Below are 13,564 nucleotides of genomic sequence, written 5' to 3'. Positions count from 1 at the left end.
GCGCATTGCCTTCTGTCAACAAAAGCTACAGTACAAAGCCAAGTGCCGGCCAGGGAATTTACAGATCACCCGACAATGATATTATCCCAGATGCCTGGGGCCTGCCGTGCTCTGCTCAGGAGCGTCGCTTTGCCCGTTTTAACCCAGCAAAATTGCACATTTGAAACAGAAGGCATGCTCTGTTCGAGGCGCGCCCCCCCAATTTTCATAAATAATCGAGCGACACCCGAAAATACGAGGCTTTTGTCATTCAAGATATACAGTTTTGGTGGGGTAAAAGGGGCAGCACCTCGAATTCCAAGCACAGTGACGGAAGGCTTGCCAGGCAGTGAGGCACAGCAACAAATCAGAAGCTTGTTCCATTTCTACAATTTTCCCTGAAACAACTGATCACTACCCTAAACGTAGAGCAACAAACAACAAGGGGGGGAGAAGAATACTAGGATGGTGGGACGGCTCGTCGTCAACTGATCGCCTTCTCCTCGGAGAACCTGGGAAGCTGAACGAGCGAGTTCACCCGTGTCACCCCATCGAGGCCTGACCAGTTGTGATCATCGGCTCCACCAGAAACCTTGGCGTCTGCGCCCGCCAAGGCTTTCTCCTGAGCACTCCCCGGAACTGTCCTAACTGTGAAATTGCGAGTTAAGGCGGGCTCCTGTTGCTCCTGCGCTTCGTTAGGGTCAGCGACTGAATCATCCTCAATGCTGATGTTATCCATGGACGCGGTCGAATCACGCTCATGGTCCATTTTGCCATCCAAATATAAGCAAACGACCGCGCAGTCGTCGGTCCTGGATGTTGGATACTTGGTTTTCCATTCACGGTTAGCTGCCTCGACAAGAGTCCTTGCCGCCTTTGACCGACTTGGGGACGAGGACACTATGTCGACAGCCTCTTGGTTGCTTAGGACATCCCAGACCTGCATGATTTCCATCGGTGCAATCTAGTCAAACATATATATAAAGCCAATCAAGTATCTGTTCAGCTTGTATATCTTCCTGAAGTACAACTATAAAGAAACAAAGGAGATACGCCGCACAAGAGAAGATGACAGGACACAAATGGAAAACTCTATAAGGCATTGATAATTAAGTAGACCAAATATCAAAAGGGGACCCCAAAAAAGGATTGTTTGTAGTTAGCAACTGCTGTATAACAATTGGGAAGACAATGACTGATGATCGACATGATTTTCTGTTTGTTAAAATATCATTTTTAGTGAACATTCCATCGGTAGAATTGACAACTCTTCCACGCAAACTACAATCATTAAGCGGCGCTTACATAGGTAAACAGAAGACATTCCATCGGTAGAATTGACAACTCTTCCACGCAAACTACAATCATTAAGCGGCGCTTACATAGGTAAACAGAAGACAACATCTTGCTTTTGGTACCATACATTGTTTATATTTGACACTAACATCCCTTGTTAGTGCATAAAATGAGAGGGGGAGGGGGGCTCAGCAAAAGGTGTCTTCAAGATTAAGAGGAGGAAACTTTTAACATGGTGAGATTGCTATCATGTTTTTTTCTCTTCGAAAAGGAGGATAATATCCTGCCTCTGCATTGATTGATGCACAGAGTCATAAGTTTGCTATCATGTAGTTCATCAAACGTCAATATGCACAGTGTCTCCTAGATAGCACACACATTAGCGCTATAGCTGGCATAGAAAAATAAACATAATGTCGTATGCACTGAACACAGCAAGGAAAAAAGAGAGGAAAAATCAGCACCAGATTAAATACTATCCCATAGAACCCCACGCGATATGCAATGAAGTAGCACGCTTACTACTACTCCCTCAACCAGTGGCCATCCATGGTGCACACTTAAACTTTGATGGGTCACGACACATTATAAGATGGCCTCTGTGAGTTACTAGATGCCTTTTTTTCAAAAGGAGGTTGAAACCTCCGGCCTCTACAATTGTGATGTGCACAGCCGTTCTTATTAATTATTAAGCAGAGTACATAACGAGCAACCACATATGAACCATCACAAGATATGAAAAAAACACCTATGACTAACTCGATTTCTTCCGCAGCAACGCCTTCAAAGTTACTAGATGCGTACACCGTTAAATGTAATGTTAATTATAGAAATGTGCTGACATCTGGACCTTAATCTGGTTGAATCAAAAGAGAGCAAGCAAAGCCAGCCCCTAACACCACAAAAAAGAAGCACACAGAGTCTCCCGATAATTTATAAGTATTGTCAAACTATCCATTTTTAAGTGATTGACAAATCGTCAAGTTAATGAACTAAAAAAATGGCAAAAAATTACAACTAAAAAATCAAACAGGGAGTCATGGACCATAAGAATTTTATTAGTACAGTAGTATTAGTATGAACTGGTCCGCTGGAAATCGACATTATTCAGATGCATCGAATCTTGAGAAGGAAAGAAGCTATGGATCAAAAGAATATCAATTCTATGTCATGCAATGAGCAGTCACTACGCTAAACCCAGTTTTCTAACTGCTCATGATGTCGCCACAGCGATTAAACCAATTAGTCATGCCAAGTTGAACTTGGATTAAGATATAAGAGTTGAAGTACAGCAGATGACAACAGGTGGGTGACGATGCAGCAAAGAAGTGTGTTAAGCTGGCTAATCATTATTTATGCAGCAAGTCACAAAGGCACAGATGGTGGAAATTAATATCATCGCCCCTGTCACCATGACAGTTTAGCAACCAATACGGAAAGCTAGAGCATTTTGAAGTCAAAAGGACTGGATCGTTCGTATATTACTATATCGTTCTTAAGGTTCTTGGAGCTTCTACCAGACGCCCTGAATGTTCAAGGCCCGCCATGTGAGACCAATCAGCGCATCACGAACGCGAAAGTGTGACAGATTGACATTACACTGCAACTAATTTAAGTAGCTCCGACAACGAGAAAGTGGCAAGATTTTGCTGGGACAGACTCAGATATCTATGCCGTCGCACGGGCACATAGGAATGACCAACAACCATGTATTATAGGACAGAGAAATGGGAGAAAGGAGTGAAAGAAGTGTGTAATTACCCCGTCGGATGCGAGGATGACGAACTGGTCCTTGTCCGTGAGAGGCCAGTGGAAGAACTCCGGCACCGAGATGACGCCGTAGTCCTTGAGGCAGAAGTCCCCGAACGCCCGCGCCATGGCCAGGCCCGGCGCGTCGTCAAATGGAAGCCACACCCTCGGCACCTCCGGCTCGTCCTGCAGCGCGAACACCCTGCCCCTGCACTTCTTGATCCGCTCCGCCTCGCCTGGCATCGCAGACCGGTGGTGTTAACACACAAAGTCCCAGGACCAAATGACGCAGGCAGAGCATAGCTAAATTAATTGTGTGCAGTGGCGTACTGGGGACGTCGGGCTTGAGGTCAACGGTGAGCTGCACGGCCGCCACGCCGCCGGCGGCGGCGTCTCTGGAGCCTAGGACGGCGCGCGAGTCCCCGATGTTGGCCATGTAAAGGTCCGTGCCCTGCGTGCAAAGACCGCCAGTGAGTAGACGCGCACGGACAAAGAGGGGGTCAGAACTAACACAAGTGATTTGACATTTCTGCTTGGACGGGACGCAGGAGAGATGTATCATGGTACTATGTGAATGTCCGGCGCCAGTGCCACGTACGAGCTTGAGGACGGTGACGGCGGTGCTGCCGCTGCAGAAGCTGTCGAGGGCGGGGTGGGAGCGGAGGTCCTTGTCCATGGCCTTGTAGGTGCGCGTGAAGGCCTTCCTCCAGGCGGCGGCCGGCATGTCCAGCCCGCTCTTGGGCGAGGCGCGCGCGGCGGACATGAGCCTGAGCGGCAGCGAGTCGCGCACCCTGCGCGCCACCAGGTGGCCGTGCGGCCCGTGGCCGTCGAACACCCCGCACAGCACGCCGTCCTCCTCCCCGCCGAACCCCTGCCACAAACAAACACCATTGACCGCACGGGATCAACCTAGTCGCCTCGAAATGGGAGGTGGAGAGGAGGGGGAGTGATTCTCGGGTGGTTTGTTAGCTTACATCCCAGATGAGCATGGCGTCCTGGTTGATCCCCTTGCGGCCCTGCTGCGTGAAGACGGAGGCGGTGCGGCTGCGGCCGTCGTTGGAGAAGATCCGCCCGGGGACCGTCCCCAGCTGGTCCTCCCGCGGCGCCTTCCACCTCCTCCGCCGCCTCTTCACGTCCTCGCCGCCCGCGCCGGCCGCCGTGACCGCCGTGTCCCCCCTCGCCGCGCAGTTCCCCATCGCGCACCAGCAATGCCAGCCAGCAAGAAACACGCCGCAAGAGATTGCCGGCGCCCGGTGCAAGAGGGAAGGAGGAAGGATTCTTTCTTGTTGCTTGTCTCAGGAGCCGGGAGTCGCAGATGCGGCACTCAACATGGGCACGAAAAGTCAAGGCGGCCCCATCATCCCATGGACGAGGCGAGAGGAGAGGGTCGGGACGGAGGGCTGCTTATTTATTGCGCTGCGGCAGTGACACACGCGCAGTCACGCACACGCACGCCGAGAGGCAGACAGACAGCCACCTCCGTCCAGTCCTCCGGGCGGCAGGTGCACGGAGGAAGAGGCCCCTGGTTGATGGCGTGCGACGGCGTGGGCGTGGGCGTGGGCGTGGCGCGGCTACCGACACGCCCACGACGACCTCACTGCTTAGCTGCTCTGTTGTTTTACTCCTACGTAACGTATACACCTTTCCTGATTAACTAAGCCGCGGCAGGTAGTAATGTACTGCGAGGAGCTGAGCTTTGTTTACTGACGGGTCGCGAGCTGCGAGGAATAAACAAACGGCGATGGTCAGAGCGGGCATCGAACGGATCACGGATGTGGTGGTAGTATATCAATAAACTACTACTACTCCCTCCGTAATCACAGAGATTTGTTCAAGCGTTCGCTTCTGGCAGGTAATTACGACTTGTTGTCACCCGTGACCTTTCTCAACAGCGACGTGATCCAAATCCAAAAGGATTATTATTAACTACGTACTGTATGTCTGTATAGAGGGTGTGTGGATACTCTTTAGTAGTAGTAGTCACAATAGAAGTTTTTAGTCAGGCCGAAAGGTGACTACTACTAGTCAGTATTAAATGTCTCAGTATTAAATGTCTCTTGTGCAACATCAATTAGAGGAGAGAGAGGGGAACTTTAGTCAGTAAAAGTCAAGGGTGTTTGGAGGTTTACTGACTAAAGGTGACTACTACTAGTCTCTAGTCAGGGCATGCTTGAATCCAAGGGACTATTTTTAGTCTGACTAAAACTAGTCTTTTTTAGAGGCTAAAGTTCCAATCACCCCTGACTAAAAAGAGGCTAGAACTAGTCTTGAGACTAAAAAACTTTAGTCAGGGGAACCCTACTAAAATGTGGATTAGTCCTCTCTCTCCTCATTTAACTCCTCTCCTTTAACACATGCGAGTTCGGGATTGGAGGGTTTGGAGGATAATAAATGCTCATTAACTCATTTTAGTCTATTTATTATTTGTATCCAAGCATGGATGAGGCTAGCAAGTTTTAGTCCCACTACTTTTAGTCATGGGACTAAAACGTATCCAAGCACCCTCTTAGTAAAAGTTGAGGGTGGGGTGACTAGGGACTAAACTAGTTTTAGTCACCTACTAGTCAGGGGTGTTTGGAGGTTTACTGACTAAAGGTGACCACTACTAGTCTCTAGTCTCTAGTGATCCAAACACCCTCATAATACAGAGACTACACGGGTGCTCTACTCCATCCAATTGGAGAAGCAGCGGGAGTCCGCTACAAGATTCTTTAATGAATGAAAAGAAGCGTGTGGAAAGCGGCGAGCCGGCCGGCGTGGGCAAATTTGACAAATTTGACCTATAGACGAAATTAAATCACAGAATGAACTGTCCGTAAAACTATTTCACACAGCTGACCCGTGGTGCCTAGCTCTCAGGCGCTGCACTAGTGCAATGCCTAGGAGCTAGGCTCTACACTGTATAGTATGGCGCCTAGCTCTCAGGCGCTGCACACGACTTAGTAATTTTTTGATCACACGTGTGCGACGCTGGCCGTGTAGCGCCTATCTGTGAGGCGTTGCACAGTGTAGTGTGGCGCCTTTGTGGCGAGTGTCACACAAAAAGATCAGCCGCGTGAAATAGTTTCACGGATAGTTCATTCTATGATTTGATTTCGTCTATAGGTCAAATTTGTTAAATTTGCCGCCGGCGTGCGCGCACGGGCGCCGCGGGGTTCATTTTCTGCTGCGCAGCGGCTGCCTGCTGCGAGCCAGTATCTTTCCGGGGGGGCCTAGGCCTAGCGGCTGGCCGGCTACCATCCCATGATCGATCCCGTCCACTTGAGCGACCCGACCCGACTCCTCGTCATCACTTGTTTAATGCCCAACCACTGCCGCGCCTGCACGCATGGGTCGATCATTAGGGCGGGCGAGAGGCGCACACGGGCTGTTTTGGGATGATTAGGGTTAGTGCTAGTATCTGGATATAGATTGATACTTACTAGATAGACACGCCCGGCGGAGGAAGATTCCGACGCAAACGGGGTGTAGTGTATGGAGCGGCTCGGATACGATTCTCATCTGTGTGATGGGGGGCTCCCACATCCAACCGCATTCCACTCGAACTTCGAACTGATCACGACGCTTCTTTGCGCCAATAGATTTTGCGTTGGGTCCCTGACGAGGATAGGACGGACGTCCATTTTATTCGAATTGTGTCCGTTTGGGTTGCCAAAACGGACGTGAGGCCAACTCCAACACAGGACTGTAAATCGTCCAGATGTGTCTTTGGCCCAAATGGGCAGACGAGACGGCCAACGCACGACCCCATCCGCAAAATATGTCTGCTTCTGATCCGGCTTAACCCATTCCAGGCGCAAAATTGATCGGGCTTTGCGGTCAAACGGGCACAGAATGGATGTGCACGCATCCTCTTGTCGTCCGTCTCAGGCTCGCGTGTCGGTCGTCCAACTACCTCCCACCGACCCCATTGAATCCACACGAATGGGCGGGCCGCCGGTCAGCCACCCGGGCTGCCTCCTTTTTTACGCCGAAGCTGGGGACTGGCCAGTCCACTTCCACTTCCCCACCACATCCACGCCATTACTCCCTCCCTCCCAAACAACAAACCCAAGCCTAGCACCACTCCCTCCCCCCACTTCGCTCCCACGTCGGCCATGGGCTTCTGGAAGAGGGTGACCAGCAAGGAGACCAAGCACGACCACGAGGCGGCGGCGTCGTCCGCCTCGTCTGGAAGCGCGGCCACCCACTCCACCTCGCCGGCAGCGTTCTCGATCCCACCTTTGGCGGTCGTGTCACGCTTCCGACTGTACGTCAAGGTCGACATCTGCCATGGTGAAAGGGGCGATCATATTTAAAAAAATCACAATCGATGAACTTTTCCCAAAAGTAGGTGAACTTTTTTCAAAATTGATGACTTTTTTAAAAAATTTGTGAAATTTTACCATATTCGACGACCTTTTCCTAAAAAATTATGAACTTTTTTTAAATTTTAACAACATTCTTCAAAATCAATGTACTATTTAAAAAAATGGTGAACTTTTTAGCGATGAACTTTTTTTAAATACGAAGATTTTTTAGAATTCAATAAAAAAATTCAAATTTAATGAGCTTTTTTTCAAATTCATTGATTATTTTAAAATAGGTGAACTTCTTTTAAAGTCAATCAACTTTTTTTCAAATTTATGAACTTCTTTTCAAATTTGATGATTTTTTTTTCTAATTTGATGAACTTTTTTCAATTTCATAATTTTTTTGAATTTGTGAACTTATTTTGAATACATGAACTTTTTCTAATTCATGATGTTTTTTTATTTGTGGACATTCAAATTTGTTCACATTTATTTTTGAAAAGAAATCACGTTTTTTCTAAATAGCTAGGCTGAAGTTTTGTTCTTAAACTATACATGCTGCAATATTTCACTGAGGCCTAGTAGCTCTAGTGGTTAACCAAGCACACAAGGAGCTAAATGTGTGGGTTATATTGCTCTCGATAGCCATTATTTGGGGTTTCTTTTTCGCCCTGTAAATACTTTTTGCACTTCCCGGCGTGTTCATGGCGAGCCCACTAGCGTGCTGCAATGAGCGCGAGTTGGCTCAACCGGTGCATAAGGTGCCCAATAGAAGGTCCGGTAGATAAGTTCGCATTTGCTTTTTTCTCTTTTTTGTGTATCTTTAATTGAGGGAATCACTGTGTGGGCTAATAACCGTTGGAAATATGCCCTAGAGGCAATAATAAAACGATTATTATTATATTTTCTTGTTCATAATAATTGTCTATTATTCATACTATAATTGTGTTACCCGAAAATCGTAATACATGTGTGGATACATAGACCACAACATGTCCCTAGTGAGCCTCTAGTTGATTAGCTCGTTGATCAACAGATAGTCATGTTTCCTGACTATGGACATTGGATGTCATTGATAACAGGATCACATCATTAGGAGAATGATGTGATGGACAAGACCCAATCCTAAGCATAGCATAAGATCGTGTTGTTTGTTTGCTAGAGCTTTTCTACTGTCAAGTATCATTTCCTTAGACCATGAGATCGTGTAACTCCCGGATACCGTAGGAGTGCTTTGGGTGTACCAAACGTCACAACGTAACTGGGTGACTATAAAGGTATACTACAGGTATCCCCGAAAGTGTCTGTTGGGTTGACACGGATCGAGACTGGGATTTGCCACTCCGTATGACGGAGAGGTATCTCTAGGCCCACTCGGTAATGCATCATCATAATGAGCTCAATGTGACCAAGTGGTTGGTCACGGGATCATGCATTACGGTACAAGTAAAGTGACTTGCCGGTAACGAGATTGAACGAGGTATTGGGATACCGACGATCGAATCTCGGGCAAGTAACGTACCGATTGACAAAGGGAATTGTATACGGGATTACTTGAATCCTCGACATCGTGGTTCATTCGATGAGATCATCGTGGAACATGTGGGAGCCAACATGGGTATCCAGATCCCGCTGTTGGTTATTGGCCGGAGAGCTGTCTCGGTCATGTTTGCGTGATTCCCGAACCCGTAGGGTCTACACACTTAAGGTTCAGTGACGCTAGGGTTGTAGAGATATTAGTATGCAGTAACCCGAAAGTTGTTCGGAGTCCCGGATGAGATCCCGAACATCACGAGGAGTTCCGGAATGGTCCGGAGGTGAAGATTTGTATATAGGAAGTCCAGTTTCGGCCACCGGGAAAGTTTCGGGGGTCACCGGTATTGTACCGGGACCACCCGAAGGGTCCCGGGGGTCCACTGGGTGGGGCCACCTATCCCGGAGGGCCCCATGGGCTGAAGTGGGAAGGGAACCAGCCCCTGGTGGGCTGGTGCGCCCCCCTTGGGCCTCCCCCTGCGCCTAGGGTTGGAAACCCTAGGGGTGGGGGGCACCACACGTGACTTGGGGGGCAAGTCCCCCCCTTTGGCCGCCCCCCTCCCTTGAGATTGTATCTCTAGGGGGCCGGCGCCCCCCCCCAGGGCCCCTATATAAAGAGGGGGGAGGGAGGGCTGCGCACCCTAGTCCCTGGCGCCTCCCTCTCCCCCCGCAACACCTTTCCCTCTCGCTGAGCTTTGCGAAGCCCTGTCGAGATTCCCCGCTACTTCCACCACCACGCCGTCGTGCTGCTGGATCTCCATCAACCTCTCCTTCCCCCTTGCTGGATCAAGAAGGAGGAGACATCTCTCCCAACCGTATGTGTGTCGAACGCGGAGGTGCTGTCCGTTCAGCACTAGGATCTTCGGTGATTTGGATCACGACGAGTACGACTCCATCAACCCCGTTCTCTTGAACACTTCCGCTCGAGATCTACAAGGGTATGTAGATGCACTCCTATCTCTCTCGTTGCTAGATGACTCCATAGATTGATCTTGGTGACGCGTAGAATTTTTTTATTTTCTGCTACGTTCCCCAATAGTGGCATCATGAGATAGGTCTATGTGTAGTTTCTATGCACGAGTAGAACACAATTTTGTTGTGGGCATAGATTTTGTCAATTTACTTCCCACTACTAGTATTATCTTGTTTCGGTGGCATCGTGGGATGAAGCGGCCCGAACCGACCTTACACGTACGCTTACGTGAGACAGGTTCCACCGACTGACATGCACTAGTTGCAAAAGGTGGCTAGCGGGTGTTTGTGTCTCCCACTTTAGTCGGATCGGATTCGATGAAAAGGGTCCTTATGAAGGGTAAATAGAAATTGGCATATCACGTTGTGGTTTTGACGTAGGTAAAAAACGCTCTTGCTAGAACCCTATTGCAGCCACGTAAAAACATGCAACAACAATTAGAGGACATCTAGCTTGTTTTTGCAGCATACGCCTTGTGATGTGATATGGACAAAAGGATGTGATGAATGAATTATATGTGATGTATGAGATTGATCATGTTCTTGTAATAGGAATCATGACTTGCATGTCGATGAGTATGACAACCGACATGAGCCATAGGAGTTGTCTTTATTTATTGTATGACCTACATGTCACTGAATAACGCCATGTAATTACTTTACTTCTTTGCTAAACCACTAGCCATAGTAGTAGAAGTAATAGTTGGCGAACAACTTCATGGAGACACGATGATGAAGATCATGGTGTCATGCCGGTGACGAAGATGATCATGGCGCCCCAAAGATGGAGATCAAAGGAGCAATGTGATATTGGCCATATCATGTTGCTATTTGATTGCATGTGATGTTTATCATGTTTTTGCATCTTATTTGCTTAGAACGACGGTAGTAAATAAGATGATCCCTCATAATAATTTCAAGAAAGTGTTCCCCTTAACTGTGCGTCGTTGCGAAAGTTCGTTGTTTCGAAGCACCACGTGATGATCGTGTGTGATAGATTCTAACATTCACATACAACGGGTGTAAGACAGATTTACACATGCAAAAACACTTAGGTTGGCTTGACGAGCCTAGCATGTACAGACATGGCCTCAGAACACAAGAGACCGAAAGGTCGAACATGAGTCGTATAAAAGATACGATCAACATGAAGATGATGACTAGTCCGTCTCACGTGATGATCGGACACGACCTAGTTGACTCGGATCATGGATCACTTAGATGACTAGAGGGATGTCTATCTGAGTGGGAGTTCATTAAATAATTTGATTAGATGAACTTAATTATCATGAACTTAGTCTAAAACCTTTGCAATATGTCTTGTGGATCAAATGGCCCATGCTAATGTTGCCCTCAACTTCAACGCGTTCCTAGAGAAAACCAAGCTGAAAGACGATGGCAGCAACTACACGGACAGGGTCCGGAACTTGAGGATCATCCTCATAGCTGCCAAAAGAGCATATGTCCTAGATGCACCGCTAGGTGAAGCACCCGTTTTCCCCGCAACTCAAGACGTTATGAATGCCTAGCAGTCGCGTGTTGATGACTACTCCCTCGTTCAGTGCGGCATGCTTTACAGCTTAGAACCGGGGCTCCAAAAGCGTTTTAAGCAACACAGAGCATATGAGATGTTCGAAGAGCTGAAAATGGTTTTCCAAGCTCATGCCCGGGTCGAGATATGAAGTCTCCGACAAGTTCTACAGTTGTAAGATGGAGGAAAATAGTTCTGTCAGTGAGCACATACTCAAAATGTCTGGGTTGCACAATCGCTTGTCCCAGATGGACATTAACCTCCCGGATGAGGCGGTCATTGACAGAATCCTTCAGTCGCTCCCACCTAGCTACAAGAGCTTTGTGATGAACTACAATATGCAGGGGATGGTGAAAACTATTCCTGGGGTATTTTCAATGCTGAAATCAGCGGAAGTAGAAATCAAAAAGGAACATCAAGTGTTGATGGTCAATAAAACCACTAGTTTCAAGAAAGGCAAGGGTAAGAAGAACTTCAAGAAGGACAGCAAGGGAGTTGCCGCGCCCGCTAAGCCAGTTGCCGGGAAGAAGCTGAAGCATGAACCCAAACCTGAGACTGAGTGCTTTTATTGCAAGGGAAGCGGACACTGGAAGTGGAACTGCCCCAAATACTTATCAGACAAGAAGGCCGGCAACACCAAAGGTATATGTGATATACATGTAATTGATGTGTACCTTACCAGCACTCGTAGTAGCTCCTGGGTATTTGATACTGGTGCGCTTGCTCATATTTGTAACTCAAAACAGGAGTTGCGGAATAAACGGAGACTGGCGAAGGACGAGGTGACGATGCGCGTCGGGAATGATTCCAAGGTCGATGTGATCGCCGTCGGCACGCTACCTCTACATTTACCTACGGGATTAGTTTTAAACCTCAATAATTGTTATTTAGTGCTAGCTTTGAGCATGAACATTGTATCTGGATCTCGTTTAATACGAGATGGCTACTCATTTAAATCAGAGAATAATGGTTGTTCTATTTATATGAGAGATATGTTTTATGGTCATGCCCCGCTGGTCAATGGTTTATTCTTAATGAATCTCGAACGTGATGTTACACATACTCATAGTGTGAATACCAAAAGATGTAAGATTGATAATGATAATCCCTCATATCTGTGGCACTGCCGCCTTGGTCACATTGGTGTCAAACGCATGAAGAAGGTCCATACAGATGGACTTTTGGAGTCTCTTGATTTCGAATAATTTGACACGTGCAAACCATGCCTCATGGGTAAAATGACCAAGACTCCGTTCTCCAGAACAATGGAGCGAGCAACCAACTTGTTGGAAATTATACATACTCATGTGTGCAGTCCAATAAGCGTTGAGGCTTGCGGTGGCTATCATTATGTTCTCACCCTCACTGATGACTTGAGTAGATATGGGTATGTTTACTTGATGAAGCACAAGTCTGAGACCTTTGAAAAGTTCAAGGAATTTCAGAATGAGGTAGAGAATCAACGTGACCGAAAAATAAAGTTCTTACGATCAGATCGTGGAGGAGAATATTTAGGTCACGAATCTGGTACGCACTTAAGGAAATGTGGAATCGTTTCACAACTCACGCCGCCTGGAACACCTCAGCGTAATGGTGTGTCCGAACGTCGTAACCGCACTCTATTGGATATGGTGCGATCTATGATGTCACTCATCGATTTACCGCTATCATTTTGGGGATACGCTCTAGAGACAACTACATTCACTTTAAATAGGGCACCGTCTAAATCCATTGAGACGACACCGTATGAATTATGGTTTGGAAAGAAACCTAAGATGTCGTTTCTAAAAGTTTGGGGATGCGATGTTTATGTCAAGAAACTTCAACCTGAAAAGCTCGAACCCAAGTCGGAAAAATGCGTCTTCATAGGATACCCTAAGGAAACCATTGGGTATACCTTCTAGCTCAGATCCAAAGGCAAGATCTTTGTTGCCAAGAACGGGTCCTTTCTGGAGAAAGAGTTTCTCTCGAAAGAAATAAGTGGGAGGAAAGTAGAACTCGATGAAGTACTACCTCTTGAACCGGAAAGTAGCGCAGCTCAGGAAGATGTTCCTGTGGTGCCTGCACCGACTAGAGAGGAAGTTAATGATGATGATCAAGGTACTTCATATCAAGTTGCTACTTAACTTCGTAGGTCCACAAGGACATGTTCCACACCAGAATGGTATGGCAACCCTGTCCTGGAAATCATGTTGTTAGACAACGGTGAACC

The 13,564-nt window shown here is 47.5% G+C and overlaps 1 protein-coding gene across 1 annotated transcript; it reads right to left on the bottom strand.

Moving 5' to 3' along the window:
- Positions 1–202: 202 nt before the first annotated feature.
- Positions 203–4,478, bottom strand: LOC123044522 (probable protein phosphatase 2C 64). Its single transcript, XM_044467274.1, has 5 exons — positions 3,999–4,478; positions 3,623–3,895; positions 3,355–3,475; positions 3,037–3,260; positions 203–919 (listed from the first exon to the last, which is right to left on the bottom strand). The coding sequence occupies exons 1-5, from the start codon at positions 4,218–4,220 to the stop codon at positions 464–466; spliced, it is 1,296 nt and encodes a 431-aa protein (XP_044323209.1). The 5' UTR covers positions 4,221–4,478; the 3' UTR covers positions 203–463.
- Positions 4,479–13,564: the final 9,086 nt, after the last annotated feature.

This window comes from Triticum aestivum, chromosome 2B (assembly GCF_018294505.1).
Source record: "Triticum aestivum cultivar Chinese Spring chromosome 2B, IWGSC CS RefSeq v2.1, whole genome shotgun sequence".
Classification (NCBI taxonomy): domain Eukaryota; kingdom Viridiplantae; phylum Streptophyta; class Magnoliopsida; order Poales; family Poaceae; genus Triticum; species Triticum aestivum.
The sequence above is the reverse complement of the archived record's forward strand: the minus strand, read 5'-3'. Positions and strand labels throughout refer to the sequence as shown.

Excerpts from the sequence above, each read along its gene's own strand:
- LOC123044522 (XM_044467274.1), bottom strand. The coding sequence starts at position 4,220 with ATGGGGAACTGCGCGGCGAGGGGGGACACGGCGGTCACGGCGGCCGGC. Across the intron at positions 3,896-3,998 it reads ACGCCATGCTCATCTGGGAT|GGGTTCGGCGGGGAGGAGGA; the intron begins GTAAGCTAACAA and ends TGTTTGTGGCAG. Across the intron at positions 3,476-3,622 it reads CCGTCACCGTCCTCAAGCTC|GGCACGGACCTTTACATGGC; the intron begins GTACGTGGCACT and ends CTTTGCACGCAG.